Raw genomic sequence first — 22,386 nt, forward strand, 5'->3', positions numbered from 1 at the left:
AAGACTGAGAATCTCCACAGACATTGTGTAAAAAAACAAACAAATAAATAAAGATACATCCAGTCCCAAGCTGGACACAGCAAAATTGGTTCTTATGGAACCCTTCCTTCAGTCTGGTTTCTTGAGTTCTTTGTACTGTATTGGCATCAAGGGAAAACAGCGTTCTTTTTTCTATATGCATTCTTTTTAAACAGGTTGGTTGCTTATTGCATTTGGTCAACCGAGGAAGTGTAAATCCTGAAACTCGCCAACCCATGCCAAGCTTAACACAAGCATTTAAAAGTGTAATTAAGGGACTCCGTTCCCATACCTTTGTGGCTGGGCATACCTGTTCCAGTGACTGTTGTTCCCGGGAAAGCCCCAGCTTCTTTGCGTATTCCTACAATTAAATTCAAGGTGGGGCAAGAGGCTGTGCGGGGCACCAGTGCCGCCACCACAAGGCAGGGGATAGTGGAGCTGCCCCATGCACCCCACACTGTCTGTCTGTCTGTCTGTCTGTCTGTCTGTCTGTCTGTCTGTCTGTCTGTCTATCTATCTATTAGATTTGTATGCTACCCCTCTCCGAGGACTCAGAGCGGCTCACAACAATAATAAAAACAATGTACAACAAATCTAATATTTAAAATATCTAAAAACCCCTTATTGAAAAAGCAAGACATACACACAAACATACCATGCATAGACTATATAGGTCCGGGGGAGATGTCTCAATTCCCCCATGCCTGACGACAGAGGTGGGTTTTGAGGAGTTTACGAAAGGCAAGGAGGGTGGGGGCAATCCTAATCTCCGGGGGAGGGAACTGGTTCCAGAGGGTCGGGGCCGCCACAGAGAAGGCTCTTCCCCTGGGTCCCGCCAGACGGCATTGTTTAGTTGACGGGACCCGGAGAAGGCCAACTCTGTGGGACGTAACTGATCGCTGGGATTCGTGCGGCAGAAGGCGGTCTGGAGGTATTCTGGTCCAATGCCATGAAGGGCTTTATAGGTCATAACCAACACTTTGAATTGTGACCGGCAACTGATCGGCAACCAATGCAGACTGTGGAGTGTTGGCTTACCTCAGGGCCCGTTTTAGCCAGGCCACCCATGCCTCAACACCTGCCTCACTCGTGGCAGCAGCTTTCGCAACCCCATCCAGCAGGACCCTGTGTGGACTCTGGCCCATTTGTTCTGCTTGCTCGTGGCCACAATGGAGCAGGAGGCTGAGCGATGCACCAGTGTCATGACCACAAGGCAAGGGGGGGGGGGGCAGACCTGCCACATGCACCTTATACTGGCTTATCTCAGGGCCCTGCAGTCAGACCATCCACAGCTGTAGTACCAATACACCACTCAGCCTCCTGTTCTGTTCTGGCAGTGAGCAAGCAGAAGTGGGCCAGTGGCCATTTGGGCTCCTGCTGCATTCACACATCGCAAGTCAAAGTATGATTTTACAACAGATGTGTCCAGATTTGAGAAGGATGCTTTAAAAAATGTCTTGAACAAACAGCATAATGAGCTAACTTTTTTTGTTTTTATATCAATTCCGTATATTTGAAAATCAAGTCATAATGAGAACCAGCAGCATAATGGGATAAAATGTCTGTGTTAATACCTATTCTATATTTTTAAAAATCAAATCATAATGAGAAATTTAGTTAGAAAAGTCTTGAGGAACTCCAGTAATTGTACTCAAGTTCTTTCTATGCTGGTGAAATAATGAAGGACTAAATACTTTAATATAATCAGGAAGCTACTTCATTGCTACATCCGTATCTCTCACCTTATTTTAAGCTTTATATCACACATTGTCATTTTGCTCCTACATGGATATAACATAGATGACTAGAGAGAAATTATGTAACTTTGTGGCTGGAACAGAGAAGCAACTGTACTCATCAGAATACAGAGCATAGATAAATTAAGGGGACACATCTACAATGAAACGATTTTTTAAAAACAAACAAAAAACCTGGGGCTCCCTAGATTGTGCTGCTAAAATTTGCCAACAATTCAAATTACTTACATATTACAAACAAATTACTGCCAGTTTCAGAACAATCCAAAACTAAACATTCTGCATTCTTCTGCATTTCTGTTACTGTTCTTTTATATAGATCTTAAACTAGAAAGTCTTGAATTTTCTTGGCAACAATGCCAACAATGGTTTGCCACTATATATCCTTCTGCTTCTTACCCAACTATCTCCATATGGTTTACCTACTAAAGATTAACAAGGGTGGCTTAAATTCTCAAGATCAGCCAAGGAAATGATCAGTTTTGCTCTTAAAAATATTACATACTTGATTTAAAACATTTTGTCAATTTTCTCATAACCAAAACTTACTATCAGTCAAGTTTATTTTCCTCATTTCCAACCAGTGGAAACTCCAACTCTGAAAAGAAGAGCCCAGCCATCACAACATTTCTGACAATATAGTTCATATTGAACAAAATTGTAACTTTAATAAACAATGCCAATGAGAAAATATATTTATTGCCAATTTGCTTTTCTCTGACTTGCCTGTTTTTTTTTCAACCCAGTCAATTTAGAGCTAATAGGTTAAATAGGTCATACTGCTTCTTATATAAAATCATCTCAAAGCAATTTAAACTAAAAGTGCACAATAACCTATTGCATTAGAAATATAGCTGCATATTTTCACTTCTCAACAACCAGTAGAATAGCAGCATTATTAAAAGGGTACATACCAAAAGCCTTTCGGGGTTCAGTCAGCTTCAGAGTAAAAGTGCGACCTTTGGGCAAATCCTTGAGCATTTTTGCAACCTCATAATGCCGGCAGCCAATGAGACTTTGACCATTGATGGACTCAATCATATCCCCAACATTAATAATTTGGATTCGGTCAATAACACTCCCTTCCTTGATTCTCTGCCAAAAGAAGTGAACAATCACTGAGCAAACACAAACCAAATAAATTTTTGATGCTAGATAATTTGAAAAACTTAGAATTGTAATGCAACCAAAAAAATAAAACAAACAAATGAAAGTAGGATTCCCAACAATCCTAGTTCCCCAAACAAGAGACATACTCCTGACTGAGTGACAAACAGAGCAGTTCACTTAATCAGAACTACTGTAATGGCAGAGGAACTCTTCTCTTGAATACCTATTTTCATCTGGGTTACTTTTTGATAAATACTTTGCCAAGACTCTAGTTATGGAGCCATTTGCTTTATCCACAATCTGGCATTTCTTTGAATTGAATATATCAGGCCTTCAAGTTGTCAAATATATTTGGGTAGAAAGAAATCAAGCTCACTAGTAAAAGTGTTAACCTTGCAATCCAAGAAGTAATGGTTTTGCATTTCTCTAATCCAGGGCTGGATCTACAACTTCTACTCGAGAAACATGATTCATAATTACACTTATAACTGATTCATTGGGGAGATGAGCAGTGGCCCAACCAGTCTGCTTTACTCATTTCTTCTTTAAAAAAAAAAAAACCAAACCCAGAATAATCCACACCTTGAAAGGAGGACATGCTACTAATATTATGCCCTTAGACACAGTCTTGGGAAAAAAACATATCTCATGAATTAGATGAATGTACAGTATATTAATCCCAAGGAATGCATGGCAGCAGATCTACTAAAGAGATGTTTTTCTTGCTATCTGGTAAAGCAGGATAGTATCATTCCTCTACAAACTAGAAATGAATGAGAAGATTGTCCATATTCTGTTAATATACTGTACTTACTGCATGTATCAGTGTATCACAATATATTTTTGTGGATCAAGCATATAAAGTCAATGCAAATAATTCCTATCATTAGAAACTCATTAGGAAGTTAGTTACCTGAAAAGAAGTAGAAAGGGAAAGAAAGACTAAAACCAGACATAATAGAGCTTCATTGTAGCTGATGCAAAACAAATAGGAAATATTAGCTTAAAGGGATTCTGAAACCTGTTTGTCAGAGCTGGTTGTCCTAACAGTGAAATCTAGAAGTACTCCTTATTTTAAGAAGTAAAATGACAAAAACTGATAATTAATAGAAACAGTAGTTCTGGGCAGGGTGAAATTCTAAATTTTCCTCTATCGATTCTGTGGGTGTGATTTGGTGGGCATGACAGGAGAAGGATATTGCAAAATCTTCATTCCCACCCCACTCTTGGGCCAAGCAGAGGTGATATTTGCCAGTTCCCTGAACAACTCAAAATTTCTGCTACCGGTTCTCCAGAACCTGTCAGAACCTGCTGAATTTCATTCCTGGTTCTGGGTCATTTTGAAAAGGATTAGATCGTTCCCCTTAGAGCACAGAATTATAATACTTTCTGTAGGATCAAAATACTGAAAAATACATGGTGGAGTGCAGCATATTGTTTATGAATTTCATAGGAGGTATCACAATACAGGTGAAACTTGAAAAATTAGAAACTTGTGCAAACATTTATTTCTTTTAGTAAGGCACTCATAACATGCAAGGCAAGATAATTCAAGCCATGATTCGTCATAACTGTGATGATTATGGGGTGCAGCTCATGAAAACCCCAAATCCAGCATCTCAGAAAATTAGAATATTATACGCAATCAATAAAACAAGGATTGTACATAGAATAGGCGTTGATTGCTTACCTGAACGCCTCTTCTCGTACGGTGAGCGGGTACAGCAGTCACATGGGTTGCTCATGTCCAATCCGGTGGAACTGAGCCTAGTATTAAAAAAGCTTGCCGGATCCGCCCCTTCCCCAGAATTCGCGAATCCATAGACTAGGCTCAGTTGTGAAGCTCTTTAGTGTTCAACTCTCATTGTTAGAGGAAGAAAGATATAGAAAGGTAAAGAAGACACATATAAGGGCGGGAAGTGACTGCTGTACCCGCTCACCGTACGAGAAGAGGCGTTCAGGTAAGCAATCAACGCCTATTCTCCGTACTGAAGGAGCGGGTCCAGCAGTCACATGGGACATACCCAATAGATGGTCCCTAGGGTGGGATTAGCTTGCTATCGTGTGAGATAACGGATTGGAGTACCCTTCTGCCGAAGGCAGCGTCCGCTGAAGCGTAAGAATCAATTTTGTAGTGCCTGATGAAGGAATTTGGCGAGGCCCAAGTGGCTGCTTTGCAGACCTCCTCCAACGGGGCTTGAGTCGCCCAAGCGGCCGAGGTGGCTGCGCTCCTGGTGGAATGCGCTGTGATGTTCCTTGGAACTGAGAGGGAGGCCGACTCATAGGCCTTAGATATAGTCCCTCTGATCCAACGGCCTATTACTGTTGAAGACACTTTGGCCCCCATGACTCTGGGATGATAGGCTACAAAGAGTGCTTCTGACCTCCGAAAGGGTCCTGTGCGTTGGATATATATTCTCAGCGCTCTGGTGAGATCCAGGGTGTGCCATCTAATTGCCAAGGGATGGTCTCGTTGGAGGCAGAAGGAAGGTAGGACAATATCCTGAGATCTGTGGAACATGGAACTGACCTTGGGTAAGAAGGTGGGGTCCAGTCGCAAGACTACCTTGTCCTGATGGAATTGACAAAGGTCCTGCCTGATTGAGAGGGCAGCCAGCTCCGAAATGCGTCGGACAGAGGTAATAGCCACCAGGAATGCTACCTTAAAGGATAGGTACCTGAGGGACGCCGATTTTAGGGGTTCGTATGGTGCCTGCGTGAGGGAATGGAGAACCCGTGGCAAATCCCAGGAAGGATACCTGTGGACCTTGGAAGGTCTGAGATTGGCTATGCCCTTGAGGAATTCCTGAACTTCAGGGAAGGATCGGAGAGGCTGTCTGCGGGGACCCCCTAGGACAGATGAAATGGCTGCCAGATGACGCCGGAGGGTGCTGGTGGAAAGTCCTTTATGGAAGCCTTGCATAAGGAAGGAAATAATTCTGTGTATGGGGATGCACAGAGGGGAGAGACCTTCCTGTAGACACCACTGGTGAAACTTGGACCACGTGTGGTCGTAGATTCGATTGGTCGAACCCCTTCTGGCCTTTAAAATGACCTCCACTGAATCGGGGTCATGACCACGCAGTTCTAGATCTCTCCTGATAACAGCCAGGCGGTGAGGTGGAACCACTCCGGGTCTGGATGGAAAGAGGCCCCCTGCCGCAGCATATCCCCCGAAACGGGGAGTCGCCAAGGGTCCTGGACGGACAGCTGTTGGAGATCCGCGAACCAGGGTCGGCGGGGCCAATGAGGGGCGATTATGATTACTCGGGCCCTCTCGGTGAGGACCTTGTGAATCACGTCCGGGAGGATTGGAATTGGAGGAAATGCGTAGAGTAGGCCTGGAGGCCATGGACTCCGGAGGGCATTGATTGCTTCCGCTCCCGGGGATGGAAATCTGGAATAGAAGCGAGGGAGTTGGGCGTTCGCATTGGTCGCGAAGAGATCCAGGATTGGTAGGCCGAATCTGAGGGTGATTTGATGGAACAGGTCTTGATGGAGGTTCCACTCTCCTGGGTCTATCGTTGCTCGGGATAGCCAATCCGCCTGGACGTTGAGACTCCCCGAGATGTGATCGGCTAGGAGCGACTGCAGATGTTTTTCCGCCCAAAGGCCCAACTTGAGGGCCTCCCTCATGAGAGCCTTGGATCTCGTGCCTCCCTGTCTGCAGATATGGCTTTTTGTGGCAATGTTGTCGGTGAGAATGAGAACGTGCCGGTTGGGGATGCGAGGAGAGAAATGCTTCAGAGCCAGGGAAACGGCTCTTAACTCTAGCCAATTGATTGGCCTGGAAGCTTCCTCCGGGGACCACGTGCCCTGGGCTATCATCCCCTGGGCGTGGGCGCCCCATCCCGATAGACTGGCATCTGTGGTGATGACAAATTGATCCGGGCACCTGAACGGGGATCCTTTGTCCATGGCCGGAGACTTCCACCACTTGAAGGATCTGCGAACACTCAGTGGGATGACAATGCGTCGATTTGAGTTGCTGTGCCCCGATCTCTGAAAAGGCAACAGGAGCCACTGGAGTTCCCTAGCATGAAGGCGAGCCCAGGGAATGATGCCTATGCATGACACCATCTTCCCCAAAAGGGAAGATAGAGTAACTATGGATACTGAAGCATTAGATAAAATGTTAGAAATTAACTCCACTATACTGAGTTTTCTCTCGGGAGAGAGAAAAACCTGGGAGGATTCTGAATCAATAATGGATCCCAGGTGAGAAATGGATGTGGAAGGTTGGAGGTGACTTTTATCAAAGTTGATGGAAAATCCATGGTCCTGAAGGACTGACATGGTGACCGAAAGGTCTGTTTTCACTCTCTCTAGGGAGTTCCCATGAATCAAAATATCATCAAGATAACATAAAATGTGGATGGGAGACGCCCGGATATAGGCCGCCAGGGACCCCAAGAGCTTTGTAAAGACTCGAGGGGCCGAGGAAAGGCCAAATGGCATCGCCCTATACTGGAAATGCCTGCCTTGAAAGGAAAAACGTAAAAATTTTCTGTGGCATTTGGCTATAGGAATGTGAAGGTAGGCCTCAGTGAGGTCTAAGGAGACCATGAAATCTCCCGAATGAATGGCGGCCAAAATAGAAGACAAGGAGTGCATCTTAAACTTCCTATATTTGATGAATAGGTTTAGTTTCTTTAAATCCAAAATAGCTCTCCAACCTCCGGAGGACTTTGGAACCATAAATAGGATGGAGTAAAAACCTAGGCCCTTCTGATCGGAAGGGACCGGTTGAATGGCTCTGATGGACAATAGATGAGAAATGGCCTCCTCCATACGGTTACAATCTGAGGATGACCTGGGAGAAGGGCAGGAAATAAAACGTTTAGGGGGAGGAGAAATAAATTCTAAAAGAAGGCCTGATTGAACAGTGTCAATGACCCAAGGGTCCTTGGAGGTGAGACGCCAATTAGAGGCGAAATGAGCTAGGCGACCCCCTATGGGAATGGAGGTAAGATTACCATCTAGGTTTTTTTGAAGCCCTGTTAGAGGAAGCTCCCCTTTGGAAGCGAAACCCTCTACCCCTGGAGTTCCTACCTTGGGAACGAAAGCGGGGGGAATACTGACCTGGAGATCTCTGATAGGAAGCCGCTTGATCTTGCTGGCGCCCTGGGCGACGAAAGGACTGCGTTTTGGTAGCCTTTTTTGTGGTTGGACCCAAAACTTTCTTCTTGTCCGTGGTCTCCGTGAGGAGTGGATCCAGAAGATCACCGAAGAGAAGGTCGCGCTTTAAGGGGCCCTGGGATAACTGCCACTTTTGGCGAACTCCCGCTTGCCAAGGGCGAATCCATAGGAGTCTTCTTGCCGTTGTAGAAGCTGCAATAGACTTAGCAGAAAATCTAGTAGATTGCAAGGTGGCATCAGCCACGTACTGGGCAGCTGCAAAGACCTTGTTGAAGTCTTGTTGACCTCTCAAGTCATCGGGAGGAATATGCTGTTGAAGTTGGCGAAGCCACAGCAGCGTGGCTCTGGAGAAAAAGGAAGCCGCTGCAGAACTTTTAATGGCCCAGGAATCAGCGGTGAATCCTCTTTTGAGCATTTGCTCAATGCGCTTGTCCTCTGGGCGGAGGACTTCCTCCGCCTCGCCTGGCACAGCCGCTGCCGAGTGAAGAATCTTGACAGGTTCATCTGGTTTGGGAAAGGATAGAAGCTCTTCATAGGAAGAGGAAAGTTTGTACAACTTTCTATCCTTGGTGGAGGGATTAAGGCCAGATGCTGGAAATTCCCACTGTTTGAGTAAGGCATCTTTAAACAATTTAGGCATAGGAATTACCTCGTTATCCTCCTGTTCCTCTGTGAAGTAAGGTAAATTCTCCTCTGGGGGATCAGTGGAAGTGGAGGATTGTTTCTCCTGGTCCGCTAATCCCGTAGAAATTCTAGCTTTGAGGAGGAGAGATTTGAATAATTGAGAGGGAAAAATAGTAATTGGAGGAGGAACCTTTATTTGGGATTCCTCATCATCTGATAAGCCTTGAAAAGCATCCTCATCATCCTCTATATCCTCATATTCATCCTGGGAGGAATCTGAATCATCCTGAATAGGAGCTCTGACCGCTGGGGAAGAACCCAAGGGGCGGGAGGAGCGAGAAGGAGGAAGAGGTAAGGGAGGCTCATTGATGGTGGAGAGTTTGGCATCAATGGCTTTGGACAGCACAGCAAATATAGACTGGAACTCAGGAGGTAAACTGGAAATATCAGCAGAAATGGCAGAAGAATTCCTAAAGGCCTGGGAAGATCCTGGCTGGGGGGAATCTTCAATAATATCTGGTTCCTCTGGACCTATGCCCCATAGGTTAGGTTGGGGTCTGTCTAGGTTTGGCTCATCCAGAGATAACACAGGGACCCCAGAAGGAGGTAGACTAGAAGCCTCTGGGGGGTCTTGACTACTGATTACTTGGGCCTGCACTTTCAAACGTTTTGCTGATTTGTCATGGATTTTTTGTAGGGCTAGGTCCCTTCTCTTCTCGGCCCTGGTGACCTTGGTCGAGGGGCGGGCCCCTGGAGAAGAGGAGGAAGAGGCCTGGGGGATACTAGTAATTTCATCGCCTGTAGGCCTGGCCTCTCTGGGACCTTTAGTTGTGCCTCTCTTGGGAAAAGTAGCCATAGTCTGACAATTAACAGAAGACAAGGCTGAGCCAATAACTGAATAATAAGGAGAAGAATTTCAAGGACTTCCCAAGAGGAATGGATCCTGCTTCGAGGCCTCGAAGCTGCTGAAACTTGAGGACAATCTGGGCAAACCCAGAGTTCGTGCCCCCAAATCCAGCGGGGCCAGCCTCCCTAAACTTTGTAATTAAGTAAACCAAGGCACTCTGGTTGGAGGCTTAGCCGGTGGAGAATTTAGCCTGGGACCCCCAAGGCCCGCTCCGGGATCCACGCGGTGGACTGAGGCCTACGGGGCTGGCAGGAGGCCAACACGAGAGGCCTAGATTTAAAAAGGGCGCGAAGGCCTTCGCGCCGAAAAAATCGCCCCGTAAATACTTAAAGGGGAAGCGATCGACTAAGTCCAGGAGACTAGAAGGCGTCTCACTCCGCAGGAGGTATTTCTTAAGCCCTTAAATATTTTGTATACAATAAATAATCAATAATTCAATATATAAATACTTGCACCAGGACCTCCAGGCCAAAGGATTAGAAGAATCCACAAGCGGCCGCAGGAATCGTAACCGGCAAAAACCGCCGGGGGAAAACGAAACCGCAACTTCTCCCAAGGAAAAAAGCCGAGCCGCTTTATTTTTTTATTTTTTTCTTTTAAACGGCTGGCGCAATTAGTGCAAGTAAATGAATAAAGACAATAAATCTTACTACTTTTTGAAGGAAAGATCGAAGGGAAGGTGTTAGAATGTTGAACGAGCTATCACAATACAACCGCAGGATATGCGAACTGAGCGAATTCTGGGGAAGGGGCGGATCCGGCAAGCTTTTTTAATACTAGGCTCAGTTCCACCGGATTGGACATGAGCAACCCATGTGACTGCTGGACCCGCTCCTTCAGTACGGAGAATAATATTGGACCTCTGAAAAGTATAAACATGCATATGTACTCAGTACTTAGTTTGGGCCCCTTTTGCAGCAATTGCTGCCTCAATGTAGTGTGGCATGGAGGCTATCAGCCTGTGGCACTGCTGAGATGTTATGGAAGACCAGGATGCTTCAATAGTGGCCTTCAGCTCTTCTGCATTGTTCCATCTCATGTCTCTCATCTTTCTCTTAGCAATGCCTAGATTCTCTATGGGGTTCAGATCAGGCGAGTCTGCTGGCCAATCAAGAAAACTAATTCCACAGTCATGAACCAGGTTTTGTGGGCAGGTGCCAAGTCCTGCTGGAAAATTTAAATCCCCATCCACATAAAGCTCGTATGCGGATGGAAGCATGGAGTGCTCCAAAATCTCCTGGTAGACAGCTGTGTTGATCTGAACTTAATAAAGTATAGTGGACCAGCACCAGCAGATGACATGGCTCCCCAAATTTTTCACAAACTGTAGAAACGTTTGGATCTCATTTGGAAACTGTTCTGTCAGGCTCTCTGGTAGAATCCTCCCGAAAATTCACAGGTACAAATTTCAGACACACACACGTTTGAAAATTCAAAACAATGTTCTTTATAATGAAAATTCACTTAAACCAAGCCCTCTTTTGGTATAGCAAAGAGCACTCATCTCCAAACAAACTGGTAATTGGTACAAGTTCCTTATCAGTTCTGAGATACTTAGCTTGCAGCTGTGAGGCAATTCACAGTCCTTCTTCTTTCACAAAGTGAAACACCCTTTGCTCTGCTTTAATTTCAAAGCGGGGAAAAAGCAACAGACCAAGGTCGAAGTCAGCAAGGCAGGCACGAAACACAACGATCAGATAATCTTCCACAATGGCCAAACCCACACGCTGCTCTTTATAGCAGCCTCACTAATTACCACATCCCCACCCAACCACAGGTGGCCTCATTTTCTTTGATAATAATCTCAGTTGTTGCTGCCTATGCATCGCCCTCCGCATGAGTGGCTGTATCATTAACTCTTGTTCCGAATCCAAGGAGGAGAGAGATAATTGATCTCCTTCTGAGCTGTCTGCCACACTCTCCTCCTCTCTGTCACTCATGTCTTCTTGGTCAGAGGAGCCTTCATCAGCAGATTCCACCGGGAGCAAAACAGGCCTGCGGAATGTGGTTGTCTCCCCCACATCCACAGTCCTTGGGGCAGGAGCTAGGCCAGAGCTAACCACAACAGAAACCAAGGACCCAGAATATGGAAGAAGAATGGAGAGGCACACACTACAAGATGCTTGAAGTCCAGAGTGAAGTTTCCACAGTCTCTGTTGATTTCGGGAGTCATGTCATCTGCTGATGTTGGTCCACCAAATTAAACTAGAATGGTTAAGGCATGTGTCCAACCTAACCTGAAATCCATTGTTAAGGTTCGATATTGGATATAATGGGATTGACCTCTTTGTATTTTTGTATGGCAAAAAGGAAATTGTGTTCAGAATATGCATTACAAAATTGTGCTCTTGCATGTGTCCCCCTCCTCACCCCAAAAGAAAAGAAAGTCAGTAAGGCTCCAAACAGAATTAAGGCTTTAGCAAGCAAACTTCCTTGAAGGCATGCCATAGCCCTATGAACGCTATTCAGGAAATGGTGGGGGGATCTTTGTTCTAGCAAAAGCTGCAGACTCTCAAAGGCCATTTGCCAGGAACTTTATGCTGATGGTGGGCAAGATCAGAATCCAAAATGGACAGGGAGTCATCCCTTTCCTTTCTTTCTCTGATCTGTGGTAGAACACACACACACACACACACACACATGGTGGCAGAAAACTATTGTTCCTGCAAAATGTTTCACTGACCAATTTTCACAGGATTAATCTCATCTACTTTCAATATAGGACCATGTGTGCAGGATCTGACAATCAGACAAATTGTCAGATGTATACAGGAAATTTTTCCCCCTGAAAATGGAAAAAGAAATTTATTCTTCATAGTTGATTTTAATAATAAAAATTTAACAAGAAAAGGGCAAAAAGGATTAATGGCATCTAGCCTTGCATCCCTCTGGGTCATTCATCTTAATTATCATAACCCTACGAGCAACTTTTATAGGCTGTGTATCCTATGAGCCTGCATAACAGATATATCTACAGTTATCTTCTGGCATCTATCAAAATTATAGATAAGCCTTTCTTTTAAAAAAGGATATTTGTTGTTCTCAGTTATGCTCATAAGGTTAAATGTATGATTCAGTTTTCAATGCCAAGCAAATCATGTTTTGGAAATCTAATCTTCAATCTATTTTTTCCATAAATAGAATAAAAATCCATCCCACTTTATAAAGCTATTACACCATACAAAGTACAGGGAGGCCAACACCCATTATATCCTATGTTTAATATTTTTTCCTTAAAGTAAACAAACCCACACTTTTCAGCCCAGTATTTCACAAGGGGATCGCATTTAGGAGCTGCTATTTGGAATTCTGGAATGAAATCTCAAAGGCCACAAGATTGAAAAAGCTGCTTTAAACTTTTAGGATCCACTTATCTCTGTTTAGCATTGAAAAAAAATAGGAGCAGATAATTTCACATGCCTTTAGTAAATACATCATATATGAAAGGTCGTGTTATGACATCACATCATTTTTTATTCATTTGGGGGGGAAAATAGCATTTTCTTGGAAAGATGAAAAAGAAGGGGGGGGAAAGATAAGATTGGATTTCTAGGTGCCACCAAAATATAAGCATTTGAAGACCTTTGCCTTTCAGAGCTGATAGTTTTTGGCGGACAGAACAAAAAAAAGAGGAATAATCTAGAACCTTACCACCCCAAAGAGCAAAGCAATAATGCAGTAGGAGACTATATGTCACCCCTCAAAGATACCTTGATGAATGCATAGCCAGCACCATTGTCTGTGATAGTCAGGCCCAGGGCCTCCTCAGATTTGAACACTTCCACTTCTTTCCTCTGGCCCTTTATGTGGGCGAAGATAAAGTCTTCCAGACCAATCTGACCACCCAATAATTTGTCCATGTCCACTTTGTGGGTATTTAAAGTGCAGAACATCACCTAGAAAGATATGAAGGAAGTACAATAAGAATCTGATACCTTTGGAGATAATGAGGGTACAGGCAATAGCTGTTCCCTCAATCCCAGCAATAACGGGCCAAGAGACCTTTGATTGCCAACAATCATCTAGATTCCAAGATGTGTATCTGGATACAAGCAGATCAGGGGTGGGTTCTGATTAACTTCGCTGCGGGTTCTCGCTTCCTCCTGCAACCCGTGGACACGTGTGCGTTGCACACCTGCGCAGTACTGAAAACTCAGCACAGAAGCGAAAAACAAGATGGTGGCACCTATGGAGCCGCTAAGAGAGCTGGTTCGGGTGCGTGGCCAGCCGGCCATTGCTCGTGGTTCGGCGAGCGGGGAGAAATTCCCACTACCGGTTCTCCGAACCAGGAGGAACTCACACCTGAAGCATATATATTAACACCTCAGTTCACCCAAAATATTTCCTCACAGATCTGGTCTTATATAAAACCTACCTGAGTGTGCGGGTAATACAAAAGCTGTGCTTACCTCAGTTGAGGATATATTAAAGGCCTCTGCAATTTTGTTGTACAGTTCCTTGACATTAGTGAAGCCTTCAATCCGACCAGTGGGACTTCCATGGGCTAGCTGGGTGTGGAACACAAGTCGAGGACGGAGGCTGGCCGGTGGAGGGGGAAGCCCAGGCTGAAGTGCTGCCATCCCACCCACCCCCATCCCACCCAGGCTACTGCGGATGGGCTCCGCCTCCTCATTTTCCACCAAAGGGGGGGCCTTCTTCCGGCGGCCTAGTCCAAGCGGCATGAGGGAAATGCGTCCAAATACTAGCAAGAATTAGCTGCCAAGATATGGATCTAAAGAGAAATAGATAAGATTAATTACAGTCGATATTTTTAAAAAAGTTATTACTTTAGTATATTTAAATTAAATATATCTGATATTTATATTTATTTATTTAAAGGCTTTTAAAATTTAATATGTAAAGCCATCTATCTTACCTAAATGACTGGACGGCTCACAGCAATTATAATACCAAAAACAATTTTAAAAATGCAAAGAAAAAAAATACAGCCATGGTAAAACTATTAAAATCAGTACAATAATCAGCCAAGGTACAAAACATTCTGCAGGAGATGACCAGGCTGAGCCTGAGGGAGGGGTAAAATGTGCCATCAGCCTTGTCCCTTTGTGCCCACAAGAGATCTAAATCCAGCCCACCTTGGAATTCTGTTGACTCTTAACTACTGCCAATTTTCTTTGAGTGTTAGTAGTTCAGGTTCTTGTAGAGAGCATTGTACTGCCTGGACATGTGATTTCCTGTGCTTGACACATTCACAGCATTCAATATAACCACCGACCAGGGCCCGCACTTTATCTCCAAACACAATCTCTTTGTGGCCTTTAAAAAAACCAGTAGGACCAGGCTAATCTAATCTCTGGAGTACAATGTTTCAAAGATGAGTATCATTTTGTATTTGTATTTGTATTTATTAGATTTGTATGCCGCCCCTCTCCGAAGACTCGGGGCGGCTAACAACAATTAAAAAAGACAATGTGAACAAATCTAATATTAAAAATAATCTAAAAATCATGACAGAAAAGGCTCTCTTCCTGACATTCCTTTATAGACAGGACTCAGTGTATGCCTCTTCCATCAGATCTAATGGGACGGGTAAATATATCCAGTGAAAAGTGATTCCACAAATAACCTGGTCCAAGCCATATATGGTTTTATAGGCTATTACCAGCACTTTGAATCGCACCTGCATTGCCACCAATACAGTTTGCACACAACAGAGGTGTGATGGGTGCTAAACAAGGAGCACACGTAATCACTTACACACCAACTGCAGCTTCCAGATGCTCTTCAAGGGCAGCTCTTATGTAGAGAGTATTAGAGTAATCCATTCAGAAGTTGACCTAAGCATTAGTGATCAACAATAGAAATGGTCCAGCAATAGGCATAATTGGCGCACAACACAAAATTGCACAAAAGCTCTCTTGGCTGTGACTTCCACATGCTCCTGGAATGAGTCATGAGTCCAGATGGACTCCCAGATTGCGCAAAGAGTCTATCTGGGACTGTGACACCCCTTCAAAACAAAGAGATCATAAATTCCAGGAATCAGATGGTCCTAAATGCCAAAGTCTAGACATTCTGGACATTAAGACAGAAAATTTAATTCAACGGGTGTGGAGATGAATAGCTGGGTATCATCAGCATATCCCCGGGTCTGCGGAGAGGGACAGCATACAAATCTAATATATTATTATTATTATTATTATTATTATTATTGTTGTTGTTGTTGTTGTTGTTATTGTTATTGTTATTATTATTATTATTATTATTATATTTATTTATATTTATTTTAATATTGTTCCTAGGATACTTTTTGCAACCTGAATCAGGAAGGCAGAAAGTTGAACATGAAGAACTTAAAGATTTATATTATTATTATCAAGTAAGGCCAAGTAAATTCACAGGTGATCCATGCAACAGACTTGTATGTCAATTCACAGCAAAATTTTGCCAGTCAATACTCCAGAAGGGAGGACATAATCAAGAGAGAAAAGAACAAATATTCTTCTATTCTTCTTCAGAAGCTTCTCATCATGATCAATGAAAACTATTCTTACCAAAAAATAACATACAACTGGTCACAGGATTAATTGTTTTCTACGATACACGCAGTGGTGGGCTGCTAGTCAGAATGGAGGCACAGAGCAAAAAACCTCACCGGAACACAGCCGCACCTGCGTCTCCGTGCGCGATTTTGCTACCTGCACAGGCGCAGAAGCATAATTCTGCTCGAACTCACAGTACCTCCAGAGCCGCGGAGATGAGCCCAATTAGGCGTTCCAGGTAGCAGCCCACCACTGCACACACGGAATTATAAATTCATCCTGGTGCCCAGTGGACATATGCCCAAACATGTCTTTCCAAAAGGAAACTCAGTGGGGAAACCAGCAGGAAGTCTGAAATCACTCCTGCTTCCCACTGCTTTTTTGTCCACATGTGGTCATTCTATTTCTCTGTTTAGGTAAGAAGTATCTTTGAAACAATGTCCCAGTGGGGCTTGAACTGTGCACTATTTAGTGAGAGGCCATATAGGCATTTTTGTTCCATAGTTCTATGGCAAAGGAATGGTTTACACTTAAAATATGTTTAACATTGAAAAATACAAAACTCTACCAGCCAAGGTGTCAGAAGATGATTTCTCTTTACAAGTTACATTCAGTACAAATATGAAAGAACTACATTTCACTTATAGAAAACTACAATACCATAATTGAAAAACAGAAATGCTTTGAAGGAAAGCACATTGAAGTTGGACATTAAGTAATAAAGTTTCCTCATTTGTAGAATACAAGCAAAATACCCGAGATGAGGACTTTAGAAACATCTCAATTACAATATATGGATGAAACTCACAGGGAGGAGTTCTCAGAGTGATATATAATGGTAGGTCAGAGTATTTATTACCCTACACAGCATCTTCTGTGATTGGCAGTAGCCCTCTGGGATTTGAGGCAAAGAAATCCCACTATTTGCTGAGCCTTTTTATTGGCATCTCCTGGAGCTTAATCTGGGACTTGTTACATATAACACATGTATTTTTCTGCGAATTACAGTTCCTCCTTTGGATAATTAATCACAAGATAATTTGCCTGCTTCTTGTAGCCTGGACTGGTTCCCACATGAATGCTGATCACCTAATAAAAATGACATCTTGTAATTATTCTCACGCAGGGATAGATCAACCTGGACCTAATGCCATAAAGTCTTCACCTCACTCATTGTCAAAGGTTACATTTCCTTAAGTGAGGGATGTCAAGCCAGTTGTGGGTGTGTCCAAGTTTTTTCAGTCTTATTCATACATATATTGTGCAATTCACACCCTATTGTTCTTCCATCTATACCATACAACAAATGAAATATTTTGCAATAGTTCATTCACACATTCAGTTGCTAGTTACCATGAACAATCAAATACAAACCCCAAAAGGATATACCTGAACTACGATATTGATTGCATCTTGTTAGATTTATTTTCTATAGCCACCCATCTCAAACCAGTGACTCTGAGAAAAAAATAAAATACCAGATTGAACATGGAGACCTATTCTTATGCACTAATACCTTTATCTCTTCCCGCACCACAACCTAGGATCCTTAGAACAATGGAAAAATTCAACAGACTAGCAATGCAGAACTACATTTTCACTTTTAAGTAGCCGCTTTAATTCTATACTCGCTATATAAGAAGCCATTGCTTGAAATCTTAGTTTGGGATTATATTTAATATTACTCTCTGTTCCAAACCGTGTACATTTACATACATACGTAGCCATCACATTTTCCCCTTCCATAGTAATATTATAAGAAAAGAAAAGGAGTAGCAATTGAAAGACATGAGATAAAAGTGAAATATGGCTCAAACTGGTTCATGCCAAACTCAATTGCTAATGCCACATAACTTTTTACTGTTGCTTCTATCATTTCTATACATAGATCACTTTTTTATTCTTTAAAATTACCAACACTCCCTCTAGATAACAGCACTTCTTTTTTCATATATTATTTGCTTTTAACCCAGTGCTATTCAACCTCTCTGTATGAATACTTCAAAGCACTTCCTCCTTTTTAGCCATACACTTTCGTATTCAGTCCACATTCCTCCTTTCATCCCTCATTCTTGACCGCATCTCGTCTAAATTTATACACATTCCATCCCGCATTCAGTTTAGTAATGTTTCTTCTGAATACCCAACTTCAAGAGCACATTCCCAGAGACAGACACTTTTCTTCCCTGACAAGCATTCATTCCTCACAACGGATCACATACTTCGACAATCTTTCTGCCAGTATTTGCATGTCTTACACAGGGCATGCAAATTAATCCATGGTATTTGTTTGTTTTACCATTCAGGTATTACCAGTACTGTACTTGCATTTATTCACTCAGTCTTCCTTTGAGAAAAGATTACCGTGATTTTGATATACAGTGGTACCTTGTCTTACGAACTTATTTCGTTCCGTGAGGTTCGTAAGAAGAAAAGTTCGTAAGATGAAACAATGTTTCCCATAGGAATTATCTCCGGGACCGCCTTCTGCCGCACGAATCCCAGCGACCAGTTAGGTCCCACAGAGTGGGCCTTCTCCGGGTGCCGTCAACTAAACAATGTCGTTTGGTGGGACCCAGGGGAAGAGCCTTCTCTGTGGCAGCCCCGGCCCTCTGGAACCAACTGCCCCCAGAGATTACAATAGCCCCCACCCTTCTTGCCTTTCGTAAGCTTCTTAAAACCCACCTCTGTCATCAGGCATGGGGGAACTGAGATATTCTTTCCCCCTAGGCTTTTACAATTTATGCATGGTATGTTTGTATGTATGATTGGTTTTAAAATAAGGGTTTTTAGCTGTTTTAGTATTGGATTGTTGCATGTTGTTTTTACCACTGTTGTTAGCCGCCCCGAGTCTAGGGAGAGGGGCGGCATACAAATCCAATAAATAAATAAATAAATAAAATCAATGTAAAAGTGAATAATGTGTGCAAGCCCATTAGGAAAATCCAAAACATTAAGGCTTTAAAAAAAAAAAGCAGCGGGCAGACGAAGCTGAGGCGAATGAAGTGGAGGGAGGGACAGTGAGAGGTGGCAAGAGGTGGCAGTCCCAACGAAGCAAGGCAAAAAGAGCCTTTCTTGAGCTCCATGAGTCTTTGCCTCTTGTTTTTGTCCACCCCACTGTGCTCAATTTCCCCACACCTTTCTCCTCTCTTGAGCTCCATGAGTCTTTGCCTCCCGTTTCTGTCCACCTCACTCTGCTCATTTCCCCCACACCTTTCTCATCTCTTGGGCTGGGAAGGTGATCGCTCTTCCCTGGTTGTCTTCTGGAGCGCTGTAGAGCAGCATTGCCATAGCTTGGGGGGGGGGAGGAAGAAAGGAAGGAAGGAAGGGGCTTTAGGAGGGGGTACAGGGGTTGGTTACGGGATTCTTTTCCTCCTCTTCCTCCCCCTCCTCCTTTCTTTCTCTTCCTCCCTCACCAGCATCCAAATGACCGCCCCCCCCCCTGTCCTCCTGGATCTGTCCCTTTTGCTTGCCTTAAATCCTGCTATTATAGTGCCTCCGAAGCCAAGGAAGGGGGGAAAAAGAGACTTGGCCATGCAGTTTGGAAGGGAGGAGTTTGTCGCTGGGATTCAAAGCAGCGCCGGCAAAAATGAAGGGAATCCCAGCGAGGGGAACCTGAAGGAAATCCCAGCAATGCAAGAATGGGCGCTTCAGCTGGCAACGGAAGTCCAGAGGCGGGGATTCCCAGCACTTTGGGGCATCCCAGCAGGTTCGTAAGGTGAAAATAGTTCGGAAGAAGAGGCAAAAAAATCTTAAACACCGGGTTCGTATGACGAAAATTTCATATGAAGAGAGGTTCGTAAGACGAGGTATCACTGTATTGATTTTCAGCTGTATATTTCTATTCCTCATTGGAACGTACAAGATGACAGTTGCTGCAAGCATTTATTTGTATTGTGTTGTGTTGTGTTGTGTTGTATTGTACTGTACTGTGTTTATATGCCACCCCTTTCCAAGGACTCGGGGTGTCTCACAATATATAAAAAGAACACTGCAGTACAATCCTAAATCCAATTAATAAATCCACGAATCTAATCTAAAATCCCCATTATTAAAAATCAATCATACCCAGTCAATAACAACGTACATATCATTTGTTGGCTAGGGGGCTAGAATCTAATGGCCCCAAACCTGATAGCATAGATGAGCATACGGAAGGTAAGGAGGGTTGGGGCAGTACGAATCTCTGGGGGGAGCTGATACCAGAAGGCCGGAGCTCCCACAGAGAAGGCTCTTCCCCTAGGGCCCGCCAAATGACATTGTCTAGTAGATGAGACTTGGGGAAGGCCAATTCTGTGAGATCTAACCGGTCGCTGGGATTCATGCCGCAGGAGGTGGTCCCGCAAGTAATCTAGTCCAATGCCATGAAGGGTTTTATAGGTCATAACCAACACTTTGAATTGTGTCTGGAAACCAATTGGCAGCCAGTGCAGTCCACAGAGTGTTGGAGAAACATGGGCATACCTGGGAAGGCCCATGACCGCTCATGTGGCTGCATTTTGCACAATTTGTAGTTTCTGAACACTCTTCAAAGGTAGCCCCATGTAAAAGTAACTTGAGTTCTCAGCCAAAACTTTTATTTTGCATACAAAAAGTATATGCTCATTCACAGCCTCAACCAGCACCCCTCGAATATCATTATAAACTTTCTTTAAAGGCTTATCCATTAAGCCTTTAAAATAGTCAAGGAAGCTTCACATAGCTCTATTTTACTCTGTAAAACGTTTCTTGAGAATTTTTAGAGCATTCATTTTAATATCATTATTTGCTGTATCACTATCATTCCCATAACACAAATTTCTAAAATAAGTTTTCCAGCATTCCCTGATTTCACCAGATTCCTTTAATGACTGCCTTTCAAAAATTCCTAAGGAATAATTGAGGACTCCAGATCTCTACTCTTTAGTTTGAGAAAAGACCAACTAAATCCACCCCCAGACAGCTCGTAAGTAAATACCCCCAGATACAATAAGCCAGTGTTTAAAACAATGTCAGACACAGTCAAAGTTTTGTGTTGGCAGTTGTAAATAGAAAACAAATTATACCTTAGTATACTGTAGAATCAAAGTCAACCATAATAGAGGCAAACCGCATTTTTGTTCCAAATATATGACTTCTTCCTTAAAAGGCAGTTACTGTTGTTGAGAAATTACCAGGACACCAGAAATAGCAAGGCTGCAAGCTTTGGGGGCCCCATTAGTGAGAATTGCAAGTGCCACAATAGGCCCCACTCCAATCTCTCTATTCTTGAATCAGGGTGGAGAACACCTTTGCAAGTTGATTCAAAGCAGAGAAACTGGCTTCAGGGAGTTCCTTAGAGGGTGGGACAGCAAAGAAACATAGCTAAACTATGTTCCACATAAAGAACTCGGCCAAGTTACAAGGCAAAGCAGTGCACAGTCTAAGCACTGCTTTTTTTACCCCAAAATAACATCACCCTTATCCAATAAAATTTGGTCTTATTTCATATTTCCTGTTCCACTATATTGTAACACATCCAACCATTTTCAGGTCCTAGATATAATTACAGTATTTCGTATTTACAGTATTCTTGACTGCCTTCCTATACTCAGGTATATACTGTAAACCAAATTATTATCTTAAGCCCATTTTATCCAAGATCCTCTCCCCAAATTTAAATCTTTGCTTCAATTTCTAAAAACTGTCCATAACATCTATCCTCTGAAATGAATCCAACAGAACTATGGGAATTTATGCATTTTTTAAATTAACTCGAAATACTATTTTCTTGTCACATTTCCAAAAATGCTGAATTAATTGGTGTAGACAGCAGACATAGTGTGTTGACATATCCCCCCCTCCTCCCATAATGCAGACATTTACGCTTCCAGCCTTCAACTTCTGTACAGCAGTCCTGAATTTCAAGATTTAGGCTGCCTGGAGCAGATGTAATTCTGGGAAATCAAAGAAATTAAGAACTCTTTCATGAACTACTTGTAAAGCTGTTCATTCAGACTTGTTGACATTCCATACTGCAGAAATTTATCTGTAATGAACAAATTAGGATAAGCACTCAAATTCTAAGTTCTGACTAAATTAAAGCCTCAAATAAATCCATCTGGCAAATACTGTTGTCCTGAAATAGGAATTACCTTACATATATTAACAACTGAAAGGAAGTTTGCCAAGCCCCTGCTTATTTTATTTATTTATTTATTTATTTATTTAATTAGTTTATTCATTTTTCCAATACACAAATACATAGGAAGAAAAATAGACATGTAGTAATATATATAAGGGTAAAGTGAACTTAGAGGAGAGGATATATGAAAGAAAGAAAATATATATGATAAGTGAGAGAAAGGAA

General features: G+C 43.0%; 1 protein-coding gene across 2 annotated transcripts in view; it reads right to left on the reverse strand.

Annotated features, from left to right (window-relative positions):
* Window positions 1-22,386, reverse strand: part of GIPC1 (GIPC PDZ domain containing family member 1) — a 55,540-nt gene that overhangs the window by 29,176 nt on the left and 3,978 nt on the right. For both annotated transcript variants that reach the window (XM_070739604.1, XM_070739605.1), the window contains exons 2-4: window positions 13,965-14,287; window positions 13,266-13,451; window positions 2,690-2,870 (exon numbers count right to left, since the gene is read on the reverse strand). In XM_070739604.1, coding sequence (XP_070595705.1) covers window positions 2,690-2,870; window positions 13,266-13,451; window positions 13,965-14,237 — 640 coding nt within the window. In that variant the 5' untranslated portion in view covers window positions 14,238-14,287. The remainder of the gene's footprint in view (window positions 1-2,689; window positions 2,871-13,265; window positions 13,452-13,964; window positions 14,288-22,386) is intronic.

This window comes from Erythrolamprus reginae, chromosome 2 (genome assembly GCF_031021105.1).
Source record: "Erythrolamprus reginae isolate rEryReg1 chromosome 2, rEryReg1.hap1, whole genome shotgun sequence".
NCBI classification, from domain to species: Eukaryota; Metazoa; Chordata; class Lepidosauria; order Squamata; family Dipsadidae; genus Erythrolamprus; species Erythrolamprus reginae.